This window comes from Corapipo altera, unplaced genomic scaffold, assembly GCF_003945725.1.
Source record: "Corapipo altera isolate COAL_440 unplaced genomic scaffold, ASM394572v1 23, whole genome shotgun sequence".
Taxonomy (NCBI): Eukaryota; Metazoa; Chordata; class Aves; order Passeriformes; family Pipridae; genus Corapipo; species Corapipo altera.
The window spans coordinates 11310042-11336571 of NW_020884878.1; the positions used below are offsets into that span (position 1 = coordinate 11310042).

Here is a 26530-nt window from a genome sequence, read left to right on the forward strand (position 1 = left end):
ATCAGGCTGCTTTTTGCCAAGCTAGTGCACACTTTTCCTCACTTTCAGAGGAAAAAATCCCTACAGTAGTTTTGTCTAATACAATAGAAGAACTAATCTAAAGAAGCAGTTTGTTAATTTAAAAATGTAACATGTTACAAAAATATGTTTAATAATGCACATGAAAAATTAATTTAGTAGGAAGGTGGTTCCATAAAAATTTTGAATACTTTTTTGTATTTTTTTTGTGAGATTTTCCTGCACACAAAAAATAATACAACCTGGAAAATTAAATATTTTAAATGTATAATACTTTTCAAGCAGGCAACATTTAACAGCACTACTTCTATCTCAAATTACAAAGGCAGGGCTTTTGAGTACTTAATTTACCACTGCAAAACACTTTTTTTTGCCCAATGATGTGTGCTGCAGATCTCATTATCAGGAAGAAAAAAAAGGCTATGGGAATTGAAACAGTGGAAAAGAATACCACTAGGTCCTTTTCTTATTCGATTGATGTACCAGGGATCATGCTGTCAGCTTTTATGTTTTTCATCAACAGGAGGGGATGCTGCTACCAGTATTTTTCAAGTAACAAAAGGAAGTGTAAAGAAACTTAATCAAAATTTAAAGATACATAAGAAAGCCTCTGACAATTTCAAATGGACAGTTGAGGAGGACACAGCTGACAGTTATCTGAAACTCTATCCAGCATGGCTATTCAGATGTCAAAGTGGGAAAGAGGTCTGCATTTGAATGAGAAGCATGCCTGGAGCAACATGACTTCTGCCACATCCTCTTAAACTGCTTCACTTCCCTGGGTTTGAGAGGTCTTCTAGAAATCAGTACAAGTTTTACATGGACAAGTGGTCATCAGTATATATTCTTCAATGTAATTTTTAATAGCTGATATTCTAGTTTTGTCTATGACTTTTATCTTTTTACCCTGGCTAATACATACCATGCATGGCATATCTGAATGTTGAATTACCCTCTAGAATGCTAGAATGCCCAGTCCAAATAAGCAAAAGATAACAGGACAAGAACTACTTTTTTGATTTACAATAATTAGCAAAGTGTTTTGGCTTCTAATGAGGCCCTGACACAGTAAAAAATAAAATAATAATGATAATAACAATAAAAAATAAAATAAAATTGACAATTTGTGTGTATGGAGGAAGCAAATCACAAAGCATGTATGAAGGAATGCAGTTATGCTTCAGCAGACACAGTACCTTGTCTTGCTACTATTAAGCTGGCCATGCAGTCTGGGACGCTTGTTCCTGCAGCTAGGAAAGTAATGCCCATGATCACATCTGGTATCCCAAGGGTGTATCCAATCACGGTCACCTGAACAGTGAGGAAAGTAGATTAATTTACCATATCTGGAAAGTCTCCTCATTCCAATACAGTTGTGCCATACTTGGACCCTAACAGGATTAGACTCAGGACACTTACCTATTTCTGCAAACCAAATACTTGTGGAATAATCAGCCTACAAACAACCCCATGCAAAGGAAAAGGACCTTGGGTCTTATTATTCAACATTTTTTGAATAAACAAAACTCCATTTTCTGTGCTTCTAACATGATATAATGATCTTTTAAGGAGATCAGGTGATCCGGTCTGTGGGTTTGGGATTTCTTTGTTCCCAAGAATGGCAAAGATTCTCGCTGGTTCTATTCTCAAAAGGACTGCAACCAATTTATACTGTAATATAGGGGCAGAGATATAAAGAATTTATTATAACCCAACACATGAAGAAGAAACTAATTTCTTGCATGACTTCTGATACAATCTTGAAGTGAGCATGTCTGGTTATACTGTCCCCTGAGACTCCAGAGACAGATTTAAAAGAGCTCAGGGAATCACTGAAGACTGCAGAATTCTTAGAAAGGACAGGGAACTGTATTTAGTTGGAATATTCAAAGAGGGCTGAAAAAGCATGAAGAAAAGGCAGCTGAAAAGGAAATAGGCTTGTGAGAGCGAGAAGACTGAATCAGGGACAGGCAGCTGCCTCCCTGCTGAGACTGCTAAGGATGGAAGTCTTTAAGGCTCTGTGTTGTTTTCTTGAAAAAGTTTGCAAGCGTCTTACATGAGTAGAACTGGACTCTTCACCCAAGAAAAGGTGTGTTTTAGGAACCTGATGATAAATCTTATCTTCAGGGGCAGGGACTCAGAAATAGGAGTAGGCGTGATTCTCCTACTGCAACTGGTGACAAGGTATTCAAGTCCATCTGCCCCTTAGAACAAACTGTATTGCAGTTCATCTGCCTCTTAAAACAGTGTTGCACCCTTAATGAGCACCTCTCTCATTTTTGATATCTACACATGGAACCAAGGTACAAAGTGTGAGCTTGCAAAGGACATATAATATGAAATAAATGTGTGGCTCTGGCATCATTATGCCAGGCAGAATGAGTGACTGTTGAATTTCTTCAACAGTCTATGTTAAGAGGATTGCTTTACAATGCAAAACTTACATAGAAAGTTGCAAAAAGCATACAGAAAACACAATCTTCCATGAGAAGAAACATAAAGCAGTTTGCAAATGCCTGACACATTTCAGGAAAGTAGAGATGGTCTCCATCCAAAAAAGTTTTTGCAGGTTTAAGAAGTTTAAGAACAAAAATTCGTCCATATGCATGACCAGAACAGTGTGCGTATATATATATATATATATGTGTGTCTATGAGTGCAATATGTGAGACTAAATATATTCCAACATGAAACCAGCTGAAGGTTTCTTCACCATATATTCCTTTAAAAAGAAAAAGGAAAATGGGCATATGAATTCTTCACAGCATCCTACCAATCTTCAGCTTTATATTGCAGAAGTACTGCTCATTTTCCCATCACAGAATCAATTTGAGGAGCCTTCCTAGTCATCTCTTCTCTAATTGAAAAGGTAAACTTGAGAGACTGAGAGAGGGTGAGGAGGAAAAAAAGGAATTTATTAAAATCTTCAAGTAAGTATGCTCCTGAATTGACAACACTTTATAGATATACACCTGACACACTGTTTCTCACAGATCCAGGGCAAATGGAAACACACCAGCAACCATAATGCTCTTCACTAAGAATTTTCTTTCCAATCTAATCAAGATGTTTTACACAACTTCTGAGTCTGCATCCAGCTGCCTTTTATGCATGTTTCAGTATGAGACCCTGTAACCAAATCTCTAAAAGTGTCTCAGCTGCTAAGAGTTAAACATTTTCATTTAAATGCCCTTTACTAGTAGGATGCGGATAGCTACACTGTCTTAATAATCAGTCTGGCACCTTCCTGTACTGTACTGGACCCTACACAGTAAAGGCCCAATTATTTGTGGAGGATAAAGCAGCAGAAAGCTAAAATTATAATAATTGAGTATGAGCTGAAGAGACTGCACTACAATTACATGCCTTGCTTTAACAAATGCACAAGAGATCTATTATCTATTTTGAGATGCGCATTTCATTCAGTACAAAGTCCTGCTACATACACTTACCATCCACACCATGAAGTAGGAGAACAAGGCAATCCAGAAAGTGGATAAGATGAATGTCAGCATAAACCACTTCTCCCAGCGTGGTTTGCTGCAGTTTGGAATGGTGGCAAAGAGCAAGAATATCAATGGCCATGTCAAAAACCATTTAACTTTGTTCATTTTTCCATCTGCAGGACAAAGAAAGGAAGGAAATGGTTTAGCTTTCCCATGACTATCCCAAGCCCAGTTACACCTCTTCGAGCCCAGAGGATGACGCCAGTAGGATGTTTACAATTCTGTGTGTCAGCTCATTTTCCAGTGTACCTTTCAGCTATACTTGGCCTTGTCACTCTCAGCCAAGTTCTGCATGAACATCTAGAATCTTACAGTTAAGCCTGACAAGGTCTATGTAAATCTATGAAAGAATTACAATGATTTAAAAGCATGGCTGATTTTAAAACTAAAATTAAGTCAGGTTTGTTGCTCTTTCAAATGTCTGTATTACTATTAATCCATAACTTAAAAAACCCCCAAACCACCAAAAAACCCCACTCCTCTCACCTTATAAGGAATATTGAAATCCAAGTGGTGAAAATAACTTGTATGTTCTGTGCAGCAACAGAAAATACTCTCACAGAAAACAGAAGCACAGACCCAACCTATGAACACAGCATAAGTTTTTTCACAAGCCTCACTGTTCTCACTTGGGCAGAACTTGGAATAAGCTGATACTCTGGAGATCTAGACTTGATAACTCTCTCCAACTGCACACAGCACCACCTCGAGATGGTCTCTTATTTTCTGTAAAAATTAACTGAATATAGTGACTTTCCTCGTACAGCTCTCCAAAATCAACTGGTGAGAAATACCAGAGAACTGTCATCACTGAAGACAAGTAAATACTTTCTCATTTTTTTAAATTTACAGTATTGTAAATGTGCACATAAAACTTAATACATAAAAGAGAATTATTTTATAACTGGGCCATAAGTAAATGGGTTACTACTTACATAGTTCATGAGGTATCCTTCAAGTAGGATAACAAATTTGTTTCTCAGGCTAAACTAGAGTATCACAGCCAATATCATGGTAATTTTGATTTGCGTTTTCTTTACATTGTCTTAGAATTATGCTAGTAGGGATTACATCATTAACTGACAATGCTATGCATGAGATCTAGCAAAATATGCCATTTTGAATAAAATAATTGATCATGTTGAAGAAAATTATCAGGTACATCTTCCAGTGAAGTTATTTAGCTAAATTATAAAGAACAGTTAATAATTAGTGAAAGCTCCTATCAAATTTATCAGGACTTTTCTTTCAGCAAGGACTTTGGTATTTAGGATTTGTGTAATGGGAATTTTTGTCAGTGAATTTAATTAGATTGATATCAGTCCTCTGAACCAATGTACACCAGATGCAATGAAATTAAATATTAAATTAATAATACTTCTGTAATTTATGAGGCTACTTACTAGTCTAATTTAACTTGGTGAGCCCAAATGGAAGTCTTACATATTCTAGCACTAGATTTTCTTGTTTGAGTTATGAATCAACATCTTAACTGGAGATTTCTTTGTGAATTCTGAGATGCCATCAACGCACAAGGAAATCTTAGACTAAGCTTGGCTTTTTATTCCCATTTAGTAGCTTGTGGCTTTGGAACTTCTAATGCATAAAACCACTGAAGTCTCTTAAGGTCAATTCTAGTTCTAGAATTGACTACTACTACTACTACTACTACTACTACTACTACTACTACTGGTTATTACAGATTTTACAGGAAAGACATTCTTTCCTCTGGTTACATATGCTGCTACACAGATTTTTTTTTTTAAACAGTTATCTTCTATCTGTTCTGTCCAGAAAATGGTATTTCTTGGCTCACTTCTCACTTTAATTGTCTTAGCAAGGCTGTAAATGTCCCATGAACTATCCTATGGTAACTTATACTTCCTCCTGTTTAATTTGTTACAGTTTAGATCATTAAAAGCTCCTAGCTAGCTAATTTGTACTCTTTGTCTACTCAAGTTGCTAGGCTTGGTTCATAGTCAGCATGGCCTAGGCCAGTAATTTCCTCAGTGTGTAATTCCAAATGCAAGGTCAGTGGATGACTGAGAGGAAAAAATTATAGATCCAATTCTGATCTATGTGGGTGTAATCTAACTGACTTCAGTGCTGCTACACATAGGTAGTCCCATTTTCTTTTCAATAACATAAAAAGAAACAGAATTGCTTGAAGAACAAATACAGAATAAATGCAATCACCCTCTGCCGGGGAATATTTATCTTGTCAGGAATCTTGCCTAGTACCTTGCATTAGTCAAACAAATGTTTAACTGAGAATGCACAGTGCCTTACCCCTGGCATTGCTATGCTTGTCCAGTTCCAGGAAACCTAAGTACTAGTGGAGGAGGACTTGCCTTTCCATTATCTTTGCTGAGTTTCAATGGATGTGTGTCAGCCATTCCTGGCTCTATTAGTGGTGATGCTTTATCCACACATCATGAATTGAAATTACTTTTTACAGCTAGCTGGTTTGTGGAAGTGATATTTGTGTTCATTACATGGCAGCTAGGCTTGAGACTTTGGGGAACAACAGTTCCATGTAATTCTGTGTTTTGCTGGGTTAACAGAGAAGCTGAATGGTTGTTTGCAGTGAACCTGGAATAGGTCTGAACCACCACGGCCAAAGCAGCCCACTTGACACATTCTGTATTGGCTTCTCTTTTGTGTCACGGTCTGCTTTTATAAACTTCTATATAAAGCTTTAAGTATAGCTGGCCTTGGTTCTGCCTCAGGTCATTTTATTCAGTTCTTACTGCTGGGTCATGAAACTTTTGTGGTATCCAGTGCTAAAGAAGTCTGCTCTTACATTGTAACCTAGCAGTATTTTAAGAATTTATTAAGCATATTTAGCAGCAACCTCAATGAAGTGAGACTTTATTTCCTCAGGGAACTGATGACTTTATTCATTTCACCTGGCTTAGATGAATGCAAAAACAATATACGGCTTGAAAACATAAATTTTATTTTCTTTTTTTCTCGTTCTTTTGAAATTATTTCTTTTGCTGTTCTGTTGTTTTGGTTTTGACCACCCACTCTAAAATAATCATTAAAATGATTTAATGACAAATTTGTTAAAGCGGAGTACACTTGTAGCTCATGACAAATTGTTTTACAATGTTGCATAGCTCCCTAGTACTTCTTCAAGGAAGAAAACTATCTCTCATTTGATACATAGCTGTTCTGTTCCATTACAAGACCTCAGAGCAGCTGTTTTAAGAGTGGTACCAGCCACTCCTGTGAGCCTGTGGTCTAAAGGCTCCTACAGCAACCCACATAACTGAGCAAAGGTGTATTTTGCACCTCCCACAATAATAATGAAAGAATATTGTTTTATTATAGAAAGCCACACTGGTCTATATTCTGTTCACTCTGCTGTAAAACAGAAAGATGAGCGTTTTTTGGCATGAAGGTCTTTTTACTGCTTTATACATCCATTTTTCCTGTTTCCACATACACTTGGAAGGCTAGTATGCCAAGTATTTCAGAGAGGTATCATTACAGAAGAGCTTGATTACAATGTTTCTGAAAATGAAGTGGTAGCTCACAACAAAGAGCTCTTTGCTAATTTTCAAAGCATTTCTGGGCTAGTCATCTTTCTAGATGTTATGCTCACGATAATTACTTTTACACACAGATAGTGTCCTGGTGAACAAAGACAACAGCACACATCACAGCACTGAGTATTTCCTTAAGGCGCTAAAGAAAATACTGTCCTATTCTCAACGTTCACACAGAGCTGAGAGGAGTTCAGTATAAAAGTATGAAACTGCATTTTTGTTTATCTTCAGAGCAGAAGTGTACTCTTGCGATAGCTACTGACTGACCCCATTTAGTGCACTTTGGTTTGCAATTTACTGTATTTTAGTTTGCAACATGGAGCAGCCTTGCTGCACACCAATAAGATTCCCTTGCTATAGAGCTGAACCAGAGACACAAACTTAGAAGTGCTCCAAAACCTAATGGGATCAGGCTAGAGCTAGTCTGAAACAAAACTTCCAAAGGCATATAGTGCAGACAGTCCACATGCCCTAGGCAATAAGCTTCACAGAAAACACATTTTTAAGTTTAGACAGACTGGAGTCTGCAACTACACCATCTAAGCTATTGTAGGTCGTTAAACTTGATAACTTTTCAGTCAATCTTTCATTTAAAAGCATGGCAGGCAAGCACAGACCTCCACTCCACACTTCAGAACATGCCTAAACCTTCCCAAGTGAAAGAAGCATCTCCTTACACAAAGCAGTGATTAGCTGACTGATCTAAAAAAAAAAAAATATAAGAACCCTGAAAAGCATGAATCTAACTGGCACAAAGGATTTTCAAAACTGTATGTTTATGAATTCATATAAATCTCTCACTTAAGGCAACTTGAAAACCCGGAAAGGTTTTCTCTAATTGAAGTCTACCTACAAAATGAGAAAGGCTTCCTGGAGTTTTCTATTTGTTTCTATTTCTTCTAGGGGTTTTTTTTAAAACTTAGAGGAAAAAAATGGCACATCCAGGCTTGCCTAGAAAGATTATTGCTGCAAATTGTTTTGATGCTCCACTTCATAATTTTTGAATTCCTTTTTTACTTTTTTAATGTCTCTACCTTTTTTTATTTGAGAAGAAAAAAACAGACAAAGAAACAAAACAAAAAAACCCCAAAACCTAACCTGTTTTTCCACCAATTAAAAGTGATTTTTAAAGCATCTGTCATCTTGGTCCTAATTAAGCTTTATATCTACAAAGATGTATTTACACCCACATATCATTATCAATATTAATTCAACTCTCAACCAGAAAATGTGTAATGGTAGCACACATGCTTCCACACTAGCAGCTTTGTAAGAACCTAGACAGCAAGTAAACTTCTGCCAGAAAATGCTGTTGTTTGTCAGAGTTCAGACTGATTAGAAAACTTTAATATATGTAAGACAGACAATCTGAAATCATGTCTAGTCATGTGCAGCATCCAAAACAGAAGAGAGAATTATAAATTTTTGTCACAAATATTGGGACTCAACATAGAAACAACTGAAACAGATATAACAAACCAGATGCCTTGTGAATTTTCCATCAGAATTATTTTCCACTGAAAAATGTCTTTGTTGCAATTAAAAAAAATTCTGAGAAAATGGTTTTCAATTTGCAATTAGGAAAATTAACACAGCAGCTGAATCTCCACCTTCTTCAAAAATCCTTGTTGATTTCAGCTTTGCAACTTCCCTTAGGAATTGTGGAGGCAAAAGACTCTGCGTTACCAGACTAGAAAAGGGCTACATAAGTGTTTAAAAGTGTATCCAAGGAGGCCCAACCTTTGCCAACCTTCCAAGTGGATAACAGATATATTAAAGTACTTTTATTGCAATTCTCCTGCAACAGATCTTCGGAAAAACTTTTTTTCCCCTCTGGAAAACACCGAAGTTTTACTTCATATCCTCGTCCAAAACACGCTATTTCTTAAACTACTGGTACTCTTCTCAGAGGTTTCATTTTCTAGAATAAAAGTTCGAAATTCTAGACCATGAGATCTGTCCAAAACTACTCAGATCTCTATTTTCAGCCTGCGCTTTTACCACACTTAGCATATTTGGATTTATGCCAATAATTTTCTCTTAAATACACATTTTTGGTACAGTGGAAACTGGTCTAGAAAAAAGAATTTGCTCCAGTACAGAGAAACAAGCTTTAGTCTCACAGTTACAACAGGTTTACATAGGACAACATTCAACAAAAATAAAACGTAACTGAACAGAAATACTCCCCACATCTTGTTAAACTTGGTTGGATATTGGTCTGGTTTATTTTGTATGTTTTAACCTCGTTGTATACTTAATCTTTTTTTTTTAAGGGAAAACTGGTATTTATAGACTTCCTCAAGTTCCTCTTCGCCCTTTCATAATACGGTGATGAGTTACTAAATTCAGTCTTTGATGAGTTCTCTTCCAATCTATCCAGTGCATCCTCCGCCAAGGAGTACATTCATTGCTCTTCTGGAACACTGTTTCCAGTTTAGTTTTCTACAGAAGGAGTCTGACTTGTGAGCTCCAAGAACATGATGCAAATCAAAGTGCAGTAATTGAGGACAACAGAGATCTGAAATAAAATTCTAAGGCAGATGCCCTATTACACAGGCAGTGGCAAGAGGAAGCTCTTCTAAAAAAGCATTTTAGTATACTACAGTTAGGTCCTACTCTGAACTAGCTTCTTGGAAGAAGAACTCTCTTGTAACATCAAAGAAGCCCTCTTCCTAGATCCTTGCAGAGAAGGTAAAAGAACTCTGCATCAGAGACAGAAACTATAAAGATTTCTACATGGAACTAGCTCATGCCTGGAGGACATGTAACTCCATAGGAGATATAACAGAGATACAGCATCCTGAGTGTTCAAGTGAGGTACTACAGGTTTGCCTTGTTCCCTATGTTTCCAGTAAAAGAAGACATTAAGTAAAGCTAGTAGGAGTCAGGTTCAAAGGAAGTAAAAGATGGTTCTTCACAAAACCATAAAACACCTTCCCAAAGGATGTTGTGGGTGTTAAATGTTTGCAAAGATTCAATATGGTTTAGACAGGTTAACAAAGAAGAAATACACTAGGGAATTTTAAATTAAAATTTTACACCCAGTCCAGGAACTTCCTTGAGCTGAAAACAGCTGAACACCAACTTTTCCTGTCTTGTCCTTCCCCAGGCTTCTTCATAAAATCATGGTTGGAGTCAGAGTATTGAGTGAGACAAACATTTGGTTTGACCAAGTACAAACATTTTAAATGTTTTGAGTAGATTCTGTTAATTTTTTTTGCTTCAATCCTACATGTTATCTTTGCATTTTGGATCCATACAAAAATGGGCAGAATTGCTAATCTCTTTTATTGCCATCTCATTTCAGCTGTAAGAATTATTATTTCTGTTTTAGTTAACACCATCATGACTTATATAAAGCACCCATGCTCCAATCCTGTAAGAGAAGGAGTTCTTCATTTCTGTGAAATGAGCAGGAGCTGAGAACATAGAGTATTTTAAAGGGTGCTGAACATGTGACAGTGGAAGGGATTTAAGCATCCATTAAGAGCTGCACAGAAGTGCTTTTCTGAGTCTGGGCTCTAAAGGACTATGGAGCTATACAAGGCTTTTAACACATCATTTGGTTGTCAACATATGCTTGCTCAGTTTCATCCTGCTTTATTCTGATGTGTGGAGTGTTTTTTTTAAAGTTTAGGATCTGTTTCCAAACAACTCTAGAGTAATCAAATCCTAAAGCTTCAAATGAGCCTTTCTCTTGGAAGATAATCATCACAGCCTAAAGGTTAGGTCAAGAAAGAAATTCCTCTTTTAAAAAGACGAAGTTTTTTCCCACACAGAAACCAAAGGCAAAGGCTGGTTTGAATGATATCTTACACAGTTTCCACAAAAACTGTATGTTGTTTCCTGTTTCAAAATGGGCCCGAACCACACCCTAGGGGTGAATCCTTACACATGTTTGACAAAGGGGTCTAGGTTGTAACAGTTTGAGGCCTTTTCATGTAACAACTATTCTCTGCTTCTGCATGCTAAAGCCCCCAGAATTATTGCTGAGCGCTGCTGTTGACAAAGGAGAAAAAAGAAAAAAACGCAAAACCTGGAGATGGCAAATAATTACTGGGAATCACTCAGAGATGATGCAGTGCTTTAAGCTTCATTTACATTTACTTCTGTTTCAGAAAAAACCCCAAGTTGTTCTTGCAAAAGGATCTAGAATATGCACTTTGAAGGAAGAAAGTCAAATTCCAAACTAGGCTAAAAAAGGTGACTATAAAACAGCATTAAAAAAAGGGGTTGGGCCAATTCATAGCCACTTCAGTTGCAGTTCCTAAAATACTAGAGTGAATTTTCTACTTAGGACACTGCAAACAGTTGACTTGGAAAGTCCTATTGTAAAGTGAAAGCCTGTTTTTCATAGAACCCTTTATAGTACTGAAAGAATACACAAGCTTCTGATCTTTAGAAAATGTATGTGCCTTCTTCCTGGTCTGAAAATATATCAAAGAAAAACAGAGAGGATTCTGGGAAACTGTCTGCAAACTACCTTTTCCCTAAAGCCAGCTTTAAATGTCAGGATTTTTTTAAACTACTGATTGTCCCACAGTACTTAAACAACAACAAAGTTTGATGCTGGCTCCTCACATTTTCTCCAAACTTATTAAAGTGGTGTTTTTGTAGGCAAAATAAAAGAATTCTTGCTCAGAGTATATGAGTTGAGCAATGAGAATCCAACCAATAGATAATCATCTCCAGACAAAAGGAGTAACAAAACCTGAAGGTAACGATGGGGATTTTATACAATTGCCTTACCACTTTTACACAACTCTTTTGAGTTCATGTTGAATTTTTGCTCCATTCAGTATCACCTGTATCATCAGTGGTTCCACTTTGGCCTCTTACACCTCACTTATCTTTAAAGACTTTCTCAAAAATGCAGAAAAACTGCATTTAAAAAAGATCAATGACATAACTCCCTCCTTAGTTCAAAGCATTCTATCTATTGTGAATGTCACACTTAGGAAGCTCTATTCTGAAATCTATTTTTTAATCATAAATAAGCTGTCTGGAATGTGAGAAGAAATGCATGATTGCACCACACTAATCAAAACTTGTCTCCAAAAACTTGTTAAAAACATCTCAGTTTAAAAATCTTTGCCAAGACATGCAAGGATAGTCAAGGTTTGGAACAGGCTGCCTGCTGAAGTGGTGGAATCACTGTCTCTGGAAGTGTTCAAAAAAAGTGCAAATGTGGTGCTTAGGGACACGGCTTAGTGGTGGACTTGACAGTGTTAGGTTAATGGTTGGACTCAATGATCCTAGATGTTTTTTCCAAACTTAATGATTCTAGGATTCTTTGATTTTTTTAGATGGCTTGGGAAGACATTTTTGCTTCTTAAAAAGTTGTTTATTACAGTTTCCGTTACTATTATTACTGTTGTCATTAACACCGTGTTCATGTGCACAAGCATATTGCTGACTTGGATCCCCTTATTTCACCAAACAATAAAAGTAGTTTTTTCATTATCTCATGAATTATCAGAAGCCCATCTAGTGGACCTCTCTTCAGTGAATTAGTTTGTTTCCATTCTTCACTCCAAACCATAACTGCTGACTTCAAGAAGCTCCTGTGGGAGCACAGTAACACATAGTAACATAACACATAGTGTCATCTAGTCTTCACATAGTATGCCTCAATGTTTTTTCAAGCACAAACATCTCTTCTAAAATGATAGCAACTGAAGCAATGGGATCTGTAGGAAATTAGAATAATATACAATATGGTAAATTCTCCCTTCTTTTTCACTGCGTGTGACATTCATTTATGCCAAGCAATATTTACGTTAACCAGTAACTGTGTGACAGAGGACTACTGGATACATGTCTGTGAGGGGTGATCTAATCTCTGCTGTCTAATCTCCAATGCACGTGGACAAGAGTCAACCAGCAATGTGACAAGGGCACCAGCATAAGAAGGTTGGTTATATACATATAGACCTTTACACCTTTACAGAATTAAAAAAAAATTCAAAAAGTGAATATTATTAGCTATTCTAACAATTTTAAACACTCTTTCTCCCCCTAAATCTTTCTTTCTCTTCATTCAAGAAGTCTCCCCTACAGTCACTAAATCAATCTATTATGTATTTATACATCTAACTGCCTTTGGCCCAGCCATTTTCAGCAGGTCATTATTAACTGTTGACTTCAAAATTACTAGTAGTGCAGTGCTCATCAGGTCGGTCTGGCATGGTTTTTTTAATATAAACCTGCCTTACCTGCTTTCACTTAGCCTCTGGCAAACCAGCACTTCCACCGTTATTGTCCATGGTGACTGGAAAACACTTTCCTAAGATCTGCTTTTAGCCACACAGCCTCCAGCCTAGTTTTACTGTCATCAAGTCCAGCCTTCACACAGTCAAGCCAATCTCTTTCCTTCTTTCTCCCCACATATGTTGTCTTTTCTTACAACCCAGTGTTTGACATTTAAATTATCTTCTGTTTTGCTACTACAAACACCTGGAAAGTAAGCCTTACCTGGCACCGAAAATGGAGTTAGAGCGTCCTGTTCATTTTCCTCCTCTTGGTTTCCCACAGGGATGTTTCCATTTTCAATGTTCTCTTGTCTCCTGTTCTGAAGTGCTTTGCTTGAACCATTGGCAGACTGGATTAACCGCTGACGCTGCACAGTGTCAAAGACAAAACTGCCATAGTTTGGAAAACATTTACTTGGTGAAATCTTAGTTTTGCTGTCTGTCCAGCCCCAATCCCATGAGCCATGAAGTTTCTCCACAAAGCTTTCCTTTCAGTCAGCAACAAACTTGTCAGTGGCCTACCTGTCTTCATCAGGCTAGTTTTGACCATCCACCTCAAAACTAATGGCAGGAGTCTTCCAAGCCATGATGGAGGAAGTTGTAGTATTTGTTCTTCCACACCATGTTTTAATGAATGTGGTTACTCGAAAGCACTTCTCAGTCAACAAATCCCACTCAAACCAGCAACAGCACCGTAATCTAGTTGCAACACTCAAGACATCTCTGCACCATTAGAGTTGGCTTATGAATGACTAATTACCCAGGAACCCTCCTTCTCAGATCCAACTGTTCTTCCTCCTTCTGATCTCCATTCATTGAGGTAAATGTAAACATTTCACTTTTAATTTCAAACACCGTTGCCCTTGTCTAAGTATATACTTTCCTGAAGCTCATAACTGGCCCTGCAGACATGTGTAAGACTGCTACAGTTCCAACAGACAGTACAACAATTACAGGGATAGGTTTTAAACATCAGTATATATATCCATTTATGAACTGGAGAATGTGAGATGTAACAGTAAGTTCTTTTATTGAAAAAAAGAATATTTTTAGTTCATTAGATTAGATAATACAGGGCCGATAAGTGTTCTCTTTTCATGACAAATGATTGCAAATTCTTAAAAAGTGCTCTGAAATGCCCTGAAAAATAAAGTACGCACAACATGTAAGAAAAATTTTGAAAGCAGTATTAACATACTATAATGAAAAACAGCTATGTGCCCTGTCTGATCTTCTGCTCTTCACCATAACACCACCAATCTGTCACTGTTTTACTGTTAAACTGGACTTTTGTTACAAACATATTAATGGCACTTTTAGTGGGGCATATTCACTATGCTGGGTAGACACATGACCCCTACTATGATGTTCAAATTCTAGAAATTTGCTAAAGCTTTTACTTCCTAACTACTGAAATCAGTTTGTTTCTCAGAGTAAATATCTCTCATATTTGATATTGTAGGAGCAAAGGATAAAATCCTGCCCTCATAGAACCCAAGGTTGGTAGGGCAAAAATTTCACCCCAAGTACTTCACTTTAAGTTCAGAACAGCATCACTTGGCCAGTCCTGCCACTTCAGCTTCAGGATATGGAAAAAGCAGCATACAGTGGTGACAATATATCAAGTAAGAGTGAACTGAAACTGTCCAGGGCAAATTCCCCTCATGAAAATATTTTGGCCCATTTTTATTTTGAGCTGAGGACTACAGTGAATACCAAAGAGGCAGGCAAATCTCTGCAGTGATCCTGAAGCATTGCTAATATAAGAGCAGTTCTAACAGAATTTTTGTTGCGCTGTTCATTATCCTTCCTTAGCCTGACCACTTTTGTAATGAGCAAAACCAATTCTTGTGCTACAAATAAATTCCAAATGTGCACACATACACACACACCTCCCAAAATAAACATCTTCTGTCAGGGAGATAAGGTAGTTCCTCCTTCTTGACTGTTGTCCCATTAAAACAGGCAGCATCACCAGTTTGGAATTAATCTTCAAATCTGCTGCGACATAGCTCTATCCCACCCCTAGAAACATGGGAGAATCTACATTCCAGAATTACTATGAGCACAGCCCTTTGGTAATCCCTCTGCCTCATGGTCACTTACTGTTTTCTTAATGAACCTACCTCATTAATGATGAGTCTGCTTGCCATCCTCATTCTGGTGCGTGGTCCAAACTTATTCGTAATCATAATCCGTAAGCCAGCTTCAGGGAACCGGTATTTGGGGGGACTGGAGCAGATGATCTCATCCACCATCATAACACTATTTTTGCCATACTGCTGTGTCCCCTTCACTAATGATCACAATGGACAGAGTTAGCAGTGTAATTGATCTTACCATACTTTCCATCACCCAGAGTCCTTTTCAGACTCAGGAGGGGGTAATAGTCATCTGAATGCTTGAATTTATGAGTGACTTTACTGTAATATTTCTGCAGCCTAGTGAATCTCCTCATCAGTTGTGCACGTTGTTCAGATCACAAGCTGGAAAGGGATTTCACTCTACTAAGGTAGCCACCAAGCCATTCTCAGGTAAATGGGAGCAGTTTTTACCCAGCCATTCATGCTGTAGTGCCAGTTTTCTTTGCTTATGTCCCACTACGGTTTTGTACGTCTTCTCTAAAAGCACTTGCACTGTGGCAGTGTAAACAGCACTCCTGAAACTTCTAAAGCTATCCCATTGGCTCAAGCTGCTGCACATCCAGGAGTCCCTAATGTTGTGCTCACTCCTTCTGGAAATCTTAACCAGTATCTCTAACATAGCAAGATTTGAAACAATTAAAAACAATTGTCAGGAACAAATGTATGCTATAAGGAAGCCTTTGTTAATATAAAGGAACCTATACCAAGGTCAAGATTACAAGGTTAACCAAGTTTCACCATGTTAAGAACACAGAGAGACAAAATTATATTGGGAATCAACACAAGTACATGCAAGGACTTCAGGAGCTCAACAACAAACCAATATTCTCACAAATGCTACAGACTACACACAGAAAGCAGAGCAAGGCTCAGCAGACAGGAGACATACCCATATGGTGTTAGAAAGCAGGGCAGGAAATATGCATATGACTGTAATAAATATTAATTATTACATATAATATTGTACAGGAAAAAAAATTCTTTGCTGCTTGCTTTCTGCTTTGCTTAGCTTGGCCTCCCCCTCTCCCTCACCTTTTGCATTGTTACTTACATTAAGAAGAGGAAGAGAATTTAGGAGGTAGAAGTGAAAGATAATTAGTGCATGGTTACAGTCAGGAAGCAAAGGAAATCTAAGAAAACATTCAACTTAAACAATGGAATTAAAATAGACCTGTTCTAAACACACAGTAGTCTATATTGTTATTCTTTTGCATTGTTACAGTGTTGAAGTATTTTTGTTTTTCACGAAAAAGATTGGATCCACGCATGCACCTAAATCATGCATTAAAGGTTTTGCTGTCTCAAGCATCTCTAACATATCTGAAGTTCAAGAAATATATCCTAGAAAAACCTAGCAAGCTTTTAAATCACCAATAAACATCTGTAATTTTTACCCTTCAGCATTTGAGTGTCTTGCTTTGTTTCACTAAAATGAGTTTTCAATGAGTACACTGGGGTCACCTGAAGTGTCATAAAGAGGTCTTTCATTTCACAAAGAAATGTGACCTACTCGAAGTAGCACTCTGTAGTCTTGTCTTTCAGCTTAGTATCTGTAATGTAGAATAGAACTAGTAGTAATTTTACATTTGCTAAATGTAAAGGAGCAATTATCCTCCCCCCACCACAACACCTAAACCAAATTAACCTCGCTGAGTACTGCAGCTGATGACACAAATAAGAAGAACATCCATTACACTGACTCTTACAGTTTAGAGTTTTCTGTGAAGGAATATATAGCCAGACACGCTTCCTAGGAATCCATCCCCACAGAAGAGGTTACCTAGGAACCAATCCTCACAGAGGAGGACTCAACCACATCAGCTTAACATCTGCTTTAGTTAGACAAAGAAAAAGAAATGTTTGACAGAAATGCTGGTAAGGCAAAAAGGCCAGATATTAAGTCTCATCAGATTAACTGCTCTCAACTGAGTTTCTCCAAAGAAGTACCCAAAATGCATCATCTTACAATGTCATGAAAAACATGGAAGCGCTTAAGTTACTCTGAAATTGTTTCTTAGAGCCCTAAGAAAACAGTGAGTAAACTGTAAGTAAACAGTAAACAGTGAGTAAAGTACCATAATAAAAACTGATACAGAATGTCTCACAATAAATAAATATATATATAAGTAATTTCAGGTATTTTGACTTAATTGCAGCACATTGCTCTTATAATTTTCATAAAAGCTTTTCAGTCTGACTCTCTATGCCCATAAATATATATATACATTAGCCTCAAATATGAAACAGAGAAAAGCCTTTTCCACTTCTCCTTTGTGATAATCATTAGTAAAAATATCCACTAAGAACAGCTTTTCTTTTCAAAAATCTTACCTAAACATTCTGCTGACTACAAAGGCTCATCACCAACAACCCTATCAAAATCAACAGAAAGCTTCTTGATGACTTTAGTTCTGATCAGGCCCTCAGAAACCCACGTTTTTCCAAGAGTTTCTGGTTTCAGGCAGGAATTGAACCACGCCACCTGGTGGAAATTTGGGTTAACATAATAAAAGCCAAGGGCAGTACATATGTGTACTTTGAAAATAGGAGCAGTATTTACAAAGTACAACTATTTCACCTTTACCTGGGTGTATAGAACTCAGCCTTGAAATGGAATTTTTCTTACAGTGAAATGTTCTCCTTTTTCTCTCTGAAACTTGAGTGATGGAAGCTTTTATACTGCACCATACTCTTTAAAAGTAACAAAACTTAAAAGCATAAAAGAGCTTTGCAGTGTGTGAACCCACCTTTTACCTGCACCCTGAGCAAAAGAGTAACTATCCTTGGTAGAATGATAGTTCCTCACACCCAAAGCAACTGTACTTTGTAGGAAGTAATCAGACTTTTCTCCTGTGGAAAATCAGATTAAGGCTAGACCTATACCTAGGTGAAGCCAAGGGAGGTTTTTAGGTGGATCCTGAAAGTTGCTAATCACTGGTTGAAGGTAAGGCAGAGGACAGCTCTAGTTCTCTAGTTCTCTCCCTGATACTAGCAGTGCTCCTTTCTGAAAGCTGCTGCTGGAAAAGATGCAGCTCATTCTGTAAGATGTTAACTAACAGGGAGTCACTAACATGTCATGGCATATTTTGCCTCAACAGCAGAGAGAGAAGCAAGAGGAAGCCATGTGATGGTTTTCTAGGACAGCTTCTTGACACATAAAGCACCCATCTACAAAGCAGCTAGGTTAACACTGCCATCTTCCTCTCCTACCACTCAATCCAAATCCTTAATCTGTTCTTCCTCTGTCCTCTCTCATGCCAGGCACGTTTGCTTTCACATTTTGAACAATGGTCCCTCCAATGCAGCAGGTATTTGTGTGGTGCTGGAGAAGGCAAAGGGAACCTGACCGAAACTGCAGTCTCAGTGCATCTTGGAGGAAAATTAGGGAAGAAATCTGCTGTGGACAGTTGCCAGGGGAGACACCATTCTCATGAGTCCAAGTTTTTAATAGCTTTCTTGCTTCTTTTCTGCATGTTCTTCACAAGTATTTAATAATCTTCAGATTTCCTGAAAAGGAAATAGGTGGACAGGCAAGCACTCTGTGTTGTCATCTCTTTACCACAAGGGCTAGAGAGGAGAGCCTGCTGGGAGATGACATCAGAACCCAACAAATGTCTCAGAAGTAAAACCCACTAATGTTTGAGTTCTTTCACTGGATCAACCTTTTCCCATATCCCCACTTAAATACACAAGCAATACCTGCCCTAGGAGGTATCCTCTGAACCTTGCATGTATGCACCTCCACATCCAAGTGACAGAATTCACTGTACCATAGTCAATGTTCACAAAAGTACATTATAAAATGAGATGGAAGTATTTCAAAAACATCTTCATTTAATTATGCTACAATGTCCTATGAGAAGTAATTTTAAATCAGTATTTTCTAAACACTGTATCTGAGACCAGAGCAGCAGTGTGCTGTCACTGCATAAACCTGTGGTGACAGTATGTGCCTTAAAGAAACCCCAGCCTAAAAACTAAAAGCAGAAAGAGTGTGATTCTCTGAGTCTGCTCTAAATTCCTGTTTGCCACTATTTGTTATTACATGAGGACCTTTTCAATGCTACCTACATTGCTGATGAGCTCAGCCTCATAGATGTTTGCAAAGAATACAGCAAGGAAACCTCACTTTTTAAGAGTAACCCAAGTGCTCAATCAATTACATGGTTTGTGCTTTGAAACTAGGAATAATTTTGCTCTACAGAGAAAGAGGGAATGGAAGAGGGATAAGACAAAGATAAAAAACAGGCTTACAAAAAAGGCAAAAATAATCAGGTATCTTTGCTTATTCTCAGTACCAGAAGCTGGATATCATCTACCCTTTATGACAAAGACACAGATAGCAAAGAACCTGCATTTCTCTATTTTACATGTGCTTGGCAATGTATACAGAGCTATTAAGGTATGTGAAAGCCAGTCTTCTGAGGATCTGAACTCAGGATATAATCCCTCTTGCTCACTGATCTGCCCATGTCTTCTCCTTCAACATTCACACCTCAGCTTCAAGTTCCAAACTAATTTTTGAAGTGAAAATTACCTTCTTCCTGGCAAAAAAATTTATTTCTTTCTCAGTGTTGTAGCTCATCACTGGAGATAAAAAGGCAGCAAAATTGCCAATGTGCAAAGCAGCTTGTTTTCAGAATATAAAGAAAAATTATTATTTTTTTTTAATAGCTTGTTTTCAGAATATAAAGAAAAATTATTATTTTTTTTTAATCTGGCAGTCTGACTACTGAATTATCAAGTTAACACTGCTTATGATTGAATAGTAACACTGTTTGGATCCACACGAAAGAAATAAAAAGGATATCTTGTGAACTATGCTTTTTCCAAGTCCTGTCTGCTCAGCCTTACCTTTCCATAGTAACGGAATGGATGGGTCATCACAACTAGAAGCATAACATTTATTACCATCTTCCAGCTCATTGACTGTGTCACCATTTCCCACATTCTTGCTTCTAAGGGTGAAGAAATTTTGCATCCTCACATTGTACCTGAAAGTGCAAAGGAAAGATCTGAAAAGGCTGCATTTTGCATTTTCTTGGCAAACTTTTAAGTGTCTGAGAACAGCTTATGCAGGCAAGCAGTAAAGCCAAGATGCATGTTCTCTGACAACTAATGGGAAGTGAAGAGAAAGGACATTCGGTTCAGTGGCAAGCTGATAGGAAAGCAAGGACTGCACCTATCTCTCATGACATAACAGCAAACTGCAAAAATGCACTAGAGCAGATTTAGTGAAGGCAAAACACTGGAGCTGTGGATTTTGGAGCCAGGACATTCACTATACAGCAGCTTCTTTCCTCCTGCATCAGCTCGCAATTCACCTCACTGTTTCTCTCAGTACTGTGTTCCCTTTGTGGGTTCTTGAGTATTTCCAGGACTGCTGACCGTACCCTTCTAAAGACAGAATACATCTACTTTAGCACTAGGGTGAGATCTAAGAGGGCTGTCAACGAACTCTGCTAAGACTTGATGTAGGAGAAAAGCGAGTTCCAAAAGGGTGATTCGTGAGGGGAAGGCACCAAGGCGTAAGTCTAAGCAACTTGAAATAGAAGAGTGGACTCACAGACACTTGAAGTAACAGTCAGACCTCTGACTCTCCTGTCAGAGGCAGTGACACAACAGAAGAACATGTCAGTATACAAGCTGCTATGAGATGGTCTGAAGATAAATACATGCTTAGCAGTCTGTCTGATGTTCCTTTACCTTGTTCTTCAGGGAGTACAAAATATGTGTAATAGCTGACATGGTGTGTGCTTACAATCCAGAGTACCTGGTGGACTTTTCATATAACTTTGTATAAATGATATTTTCTCTCAACTTTTTCTGAAAGCTACTTTACCTTTGTGCACTATGAAAAGGATGCATGAAAATATTTGCTGTTGATTGAGCACAAATCTAGAAAGAAACTGAGTAAGCATGAAAAAACAAGTGATCTTACACAGAAACATGACTGGTTGTATTGTCCTAATGCAGGAAGGCCAAGGACAAAACCAGACCAAAAGAATGAAGGTCAGTTAACACTTAAAAGGCATACCAAGGAGAGGCACTTACTTCATAATAAGTATGTAGAATAAATACATAATGATGAGTACAAGGCTTTCCCACCTCAAAGAGACAAAAAGAAGTGTTAGAAGGCCATTTAAACAGCTGTATGCTTTACAAGTTTTATGTAGGAGTGTGCCTTAAACATCTGGTACAAGTCACATTTGTGTACACCAAATTCACATCATTAAGATTAGACGGTGTCTCAGCAGAATGAAGGGGGAAGCAGACTCTCAAGTTTCAATAAATGTGCAAATAAAATGCAATGCATATACTTCAGAAATGTGCAGACTGAAACGACAGCTACCCTCTGAGGATCATAGTACCAAGGCCTTTTGTGATTTCAGTGCTGGAGCACAGGCCAAGCACTCTGAGAGCACTCTTTCCGAAGATGCTTCTGTTTTGGGACACCTAGCATGCCCATAAATGTCAACAGTCAGAACCAGAGCAGAGGAACTTTGGTTACCCTCTCTGAACATGTGAATCTTTAGGCCTTATGCATAGCCTCTGTACTTTAATGTTTCCAGGTTTTTACATTTTCTTTTAGTTTTCCCTGATCCTCATAAAAACTAAAACTAAAGAAAATACATAGATGTGAAATCCAGCTCATACTCTCAGTGTGTAGGAATGAAAGTCAATTACACTGCAACTCTATTTACTGATCAGCCTCATGGCAAATACAGAACTCTATGGAATAATTTACACAACTTACCATTCTATTTTCTCATCATATATGAACTAGAAGAAGGAGAAAAAAGGAAACACATAAATTGACCATTTCTCTGATCTATCTTGCAAAAGAGTCAAGTTGTTTAGCAAATATTAGCCATATCTAACCAGACCTACTCGAGTTTTGACCCTTTCTAATCAGAACTTGCACTGTATGGTTTGTGCCCCTCACAAAACACAAACCTTGTTAAAAAGGCTTAGATCCCTGTCAGTGACAGTTATAAATACTATTTAGTAAAATGGTGTAAGCATGCAAAAGACAGATACGTTCACACATACTCACATGCTGTGCTGTGTAAATGATAGCAAAGTCATTTATTCTGAAAAGACTTATTTCTGGAGTCCTTTTAACAGTTAGACTAGTTTTAGCAGAAAAGGCAGCTATTTTACTTCTCTTCTTGGGCCAAGTGGTTATACACGTTTTACGCCACCCTATGTAACTCCCATAATTGAATACACAGCTGGTGATTCATTTTTACTACAAAATACAAACTGATTGGGTTCTTCCCTGCCTTGACACCAGATACATTAAATGTGTACTACACTGCTCTGGATGAACAAAGTGGTATCTCACCTGTGCTCTACTTGGAAAATCTTACCCAGAATCTGTGAAATAAAATTACTGTGTAGAAGCAAGAAACAGCCATCTTCCCTATTTAAAATAGAAGTGGAGCTCAAAATTTTTCAGTTCCACAGCAAGCAGTACCTTAGGTCAGAAGAGAGTACTAATTGCACTGAGTAACAGTAGCCTGCAGAACATTACAAACCGTAGGTACAAGATAAATGGACACTGATGGGCACGATGGACAAATATTCTGTGGGGCTGTATGAAATTTTCATATTTGGACCACACATTGTGGAGCTGAGCCCTCACTTCCAGATGTAACTAGAACTAGCTAGGAAAATAATTATTTGCCAGTGTGTATCAATGGTTAGCATTCTGGTCCTCCAAAAATTCAAGCAATGAAACACATTAATTGATAAGAGAAGTACTTACAACAATAAGTACGATCACAGATATCGTGTAGTACACAGAATCCCGGAACACAGCCCACTGAGTAAGACAAACCACCTGAAAAATACCACACCTTCAGCCAAAAAAAATATTCAATTACAAAGACATAAAAAGGTCCATATCTTGCAATAACTTAGGTGTATGAGCAAAATTATTAGTATTACTGGCAATAATTCTGAAACCAATTGCAGTTTTCTGCTAGCAGAAAGACATACCAGTTTGTTAGAGAACGGATCTATAACAACCACCAGTAACAAAAATCATACAGAAACTTCGATTAATTAAATACATTTCTTAATAATGATATTTGATTTGTTCATAATTTCAATTGTAAAATACAATTTATTGTATTGCAGCAGATCAATGGTTCCCTCTTCATTGTATTTGTATCCAATACATTGGACTTACTAGCTGAAAAAATATGATACACAGTTTAACCATCTACTCAGTAAAAGGAAAAAATCTCATGCTTGTGTCCTAGATTCTTTGGTCATCATCAGTACCAGAAAGGATCAGCATACGCCACCAATCAGTTGACTTTAAACACATTGTATTTTACGAAGAGGAACCAGTTTTCTTTTTTCCTCTGTATGTTACATGTTCAGAGTGCTGAAATTACAGTTGAACTTTTTGGAAACATTTGCTATTTGTAAAGCATTTGTAAATTCTTTCTAATATTTGACATTTTTCACAATGCCATTTTTGTCTTTGACTATTTTTTTAAACATTTTCTCATGGAAACCTGTGAATTGTAAGCAACTGAACTGTATAAAGATAAATATCTTACTAACCTGTCCTGCAAACAATCCACAGACACCAACAATGCAGAGGATGTTGAAAACTGCTGAACCAACAATGGTCCCTACTCCTACATCTCCGTGAGTGATAAATACACCTGCAGAGGGAGCAAAACATACATAATTACCTCTGTCATTTCATTTTAGGTCACTTAGAACAAGTACTACTTAAAGAAATTGTTTGAAAGTTTAACCAAAGCAAGTTTCATAATTAATGCTCTCTTTTCTGTGGAATAATTTGTGCTTTTAGTCTAACTAGCAGCTCCCCAGTTCTGGCTTAAAATATCTACATATATGCTTTTATTAAAAGTAAATGATTTCCTAGCTAGTTAGTTCAACAGCAAGTTCTGTTTCATAGCTTGATTGTTAGTGGTGCAGTAATCCATTCAAAAGAGTATAAAACATCTCCAGTCAGTCATTAGAAGCATGGAATTTATTTCCAGTATAATAAAGCACAGAAATCTTTCTCCCAGGTGAGCAATCAGATAACGTTCACTAAAGTTATATGATTGCTAAAGTGAGCCCTAAAAGCTTACACTTCCTGTTTTTCAGTAAGTTGGATGTGAGGTTATGATGCATTCCTTTAGACAGTCTTTCCCTAAAGTTTGTAAAAATGTCAATCAGGATAGCAGCAGAAAGACAACAAAGGCTTTACTAAAGACAGATTTATCTAGTTTAAGCCATCATGCTGCTAGAAAGCTACAACCTAGTTGCCAAACCTGGTTGGACAAATCCCATGATTAGCAAGCTGCTATCAGTGTCTACAGGCTGTTCAGAAGGGACAGGTGAGGACAGAGGGGTGGAGGCAGTTGCCCTCTACATCAAGAAATGGATAGACTTTGAAGCACTGTCTCTGAAGAATACCCACAAGTGGATTGAAAGACTACGAGTAAGAATTAGAGACTGAGCCAGCAAAGGGAACCTCATTATCAGTGTCTACTACAGGCCACCTGATCAAGGGGAGCCTACTGACAAAGCCTTCTTGCTCCAGCTACAGGAGGCATCACACTCATAGGCTCTTGTCCTGCTAGGGGAACTTCAACCATCCAACATCTGCTGGAAAAGAAGCATGGTGAGCTGTAGGCAATCCAGGAGACTCCCGGAGTGCATGGAGGATAACTTCTTAAGGCAGGTAATAGACAGCCCTACCATAAAGAATCCAATGCTGGACCATTGGTCACCAGTGCATGTGAGACTGGAGGCAGCCTGGGCTGCAGTGATCATGCAGTGGTGCAGTTCGCAGTCCTGAGGGATATGGGTCAGGCAAAGAGTAAAGTCAGGACTACTGACTAGCTACTGAGCTAGTCAGTAGCTCCTTGAACTTCAGTAGTAACTGGCCACAGGGACAAGGGAGTAGGACAGGGCTGGATCTCAGGATGTTTTCCATAAAGCACAAGAACTCCCAACAACCATGTTGAAGGTCTATGGAATCAGGAAAGGAAGGCAAGACACCATCATGGCTGAGCCAAGACCTGCTGGTCAAACTAAACAGCAAGACAACCTTCCACAGGCAATGGAAGCAGGGACAGGTATCCTAGGCAGAACATAGGGATACTGCCTGGTTGTGTAGGGATAGGGTCAAAAAGGCTAAGGCATGGCTGCAGCTGAACTTGGCAAGGGATGCAAAGAATAACATGAAGGGCTTCTACATGTATGTAAGCAAGAAAAGGAAGGTCAAAGAAAGCATACTCCTCTGATAAACAAGGCTGTCAAACTGGCAACAACAGATGAGGAGGAGGCTGAAGTACTCAACAACATTTTGCCTCAGTCCCCACTGGCAACCTGTCTTCCTGCACCCCTTGAGTGAATGGGAAGATGGGAACTGTGGGAAGCAAAGTCCATCTTTATACAAGTGGTGCACGCCTGTAGTCCCAGCTGCCGGGGACGCTGAGCCCAACAGACCACTTGAGCCCAGGAGTTCTGGGATGCAGGCGCTGTGCCAAGTGGGCATCCAAGCTAAGGCTGCCATCAATATAGTGACCATGGGGAGCTGCAGGACACCAGGTTGACTAACAAGGGGTCCCAAACGCCTCCAGACCTAATTCCCAAAGGAGTATTTTGGGGGGCAGAACCAGGGCTGGACAGATCTGGGATTGGGCGGACCTTATTATAAAATCATAGAACCACTCTCTGGGTGCACGTGTGTGGTGTGTATTCCTCTGGGCCTACAGCCTCATTAAAGGACCTGCTCTCTTTATCTTATCTTATACACTAAATTGGCCTGGAGTCTCTTTCAGCAACAGTTTTCTGATCTTCTCACTGTAAGAGAAGATCAGGTTTGTGACCACCTGAGGAACCTGTGTGTATGTCTATGGGACCTGACAAGATGCATTCCAGAGTCCTGAAGGAACCGGCTGATGTAGTTGCCAAGCCACCTTCTGTGATATTTGAAAAGTCATGGCAGTCAGGTGAAGTCCCAAGTGACTGGAAAAGGGAAACCACTCCCATGGAAGGAGGACCCTGGGAAT

The 26530-nt window shown here is 38.3% G+C and overlaps 1 protein-coding gene across 1 annotated transcript in view; it reads right to left on the reverse strand.

Moving 5' to 3' along the window:
• SLC24A4 (solute carrier family 24 member 4) overlaps positions 1–26530 on the reverse strand; it is a 97142-nt gene that overhangs the window by 9717 nt on the left and 60895 nt on the right. The window contains exons 6-14 of the mRNA XM_027637908.1: positions 24057–24160; positions 23248–23322; positions 22234–22259; positions 21531–21584; positions 20388–20470; positions 15459–15628; positions 13556–13700; positions 3471–3637; positions 1215–1329 (exon numbers count right to left, since the gene is read on the reverse strand). Of these exons, the coding sequence (XP_027493709.1) occupies positions 1215–1329; positions 3471–3637; positions 13556–13700; positions 15459–15628; positions 20388–20470; positions 21531–21584; positions 22234–22259; positions 23248–23322; positions 24057–24160 (939 nt within the window). The remainder of the gene's footprint in view (positions 1–1214; positions 1330–3470; positions 3638–13555; positions 13701–15458; positions 15629–20387; positions 20471–21530; positions 21585–22233; positions 22260–23247; positions 23323–24056; positions 24161–26530) is intronic.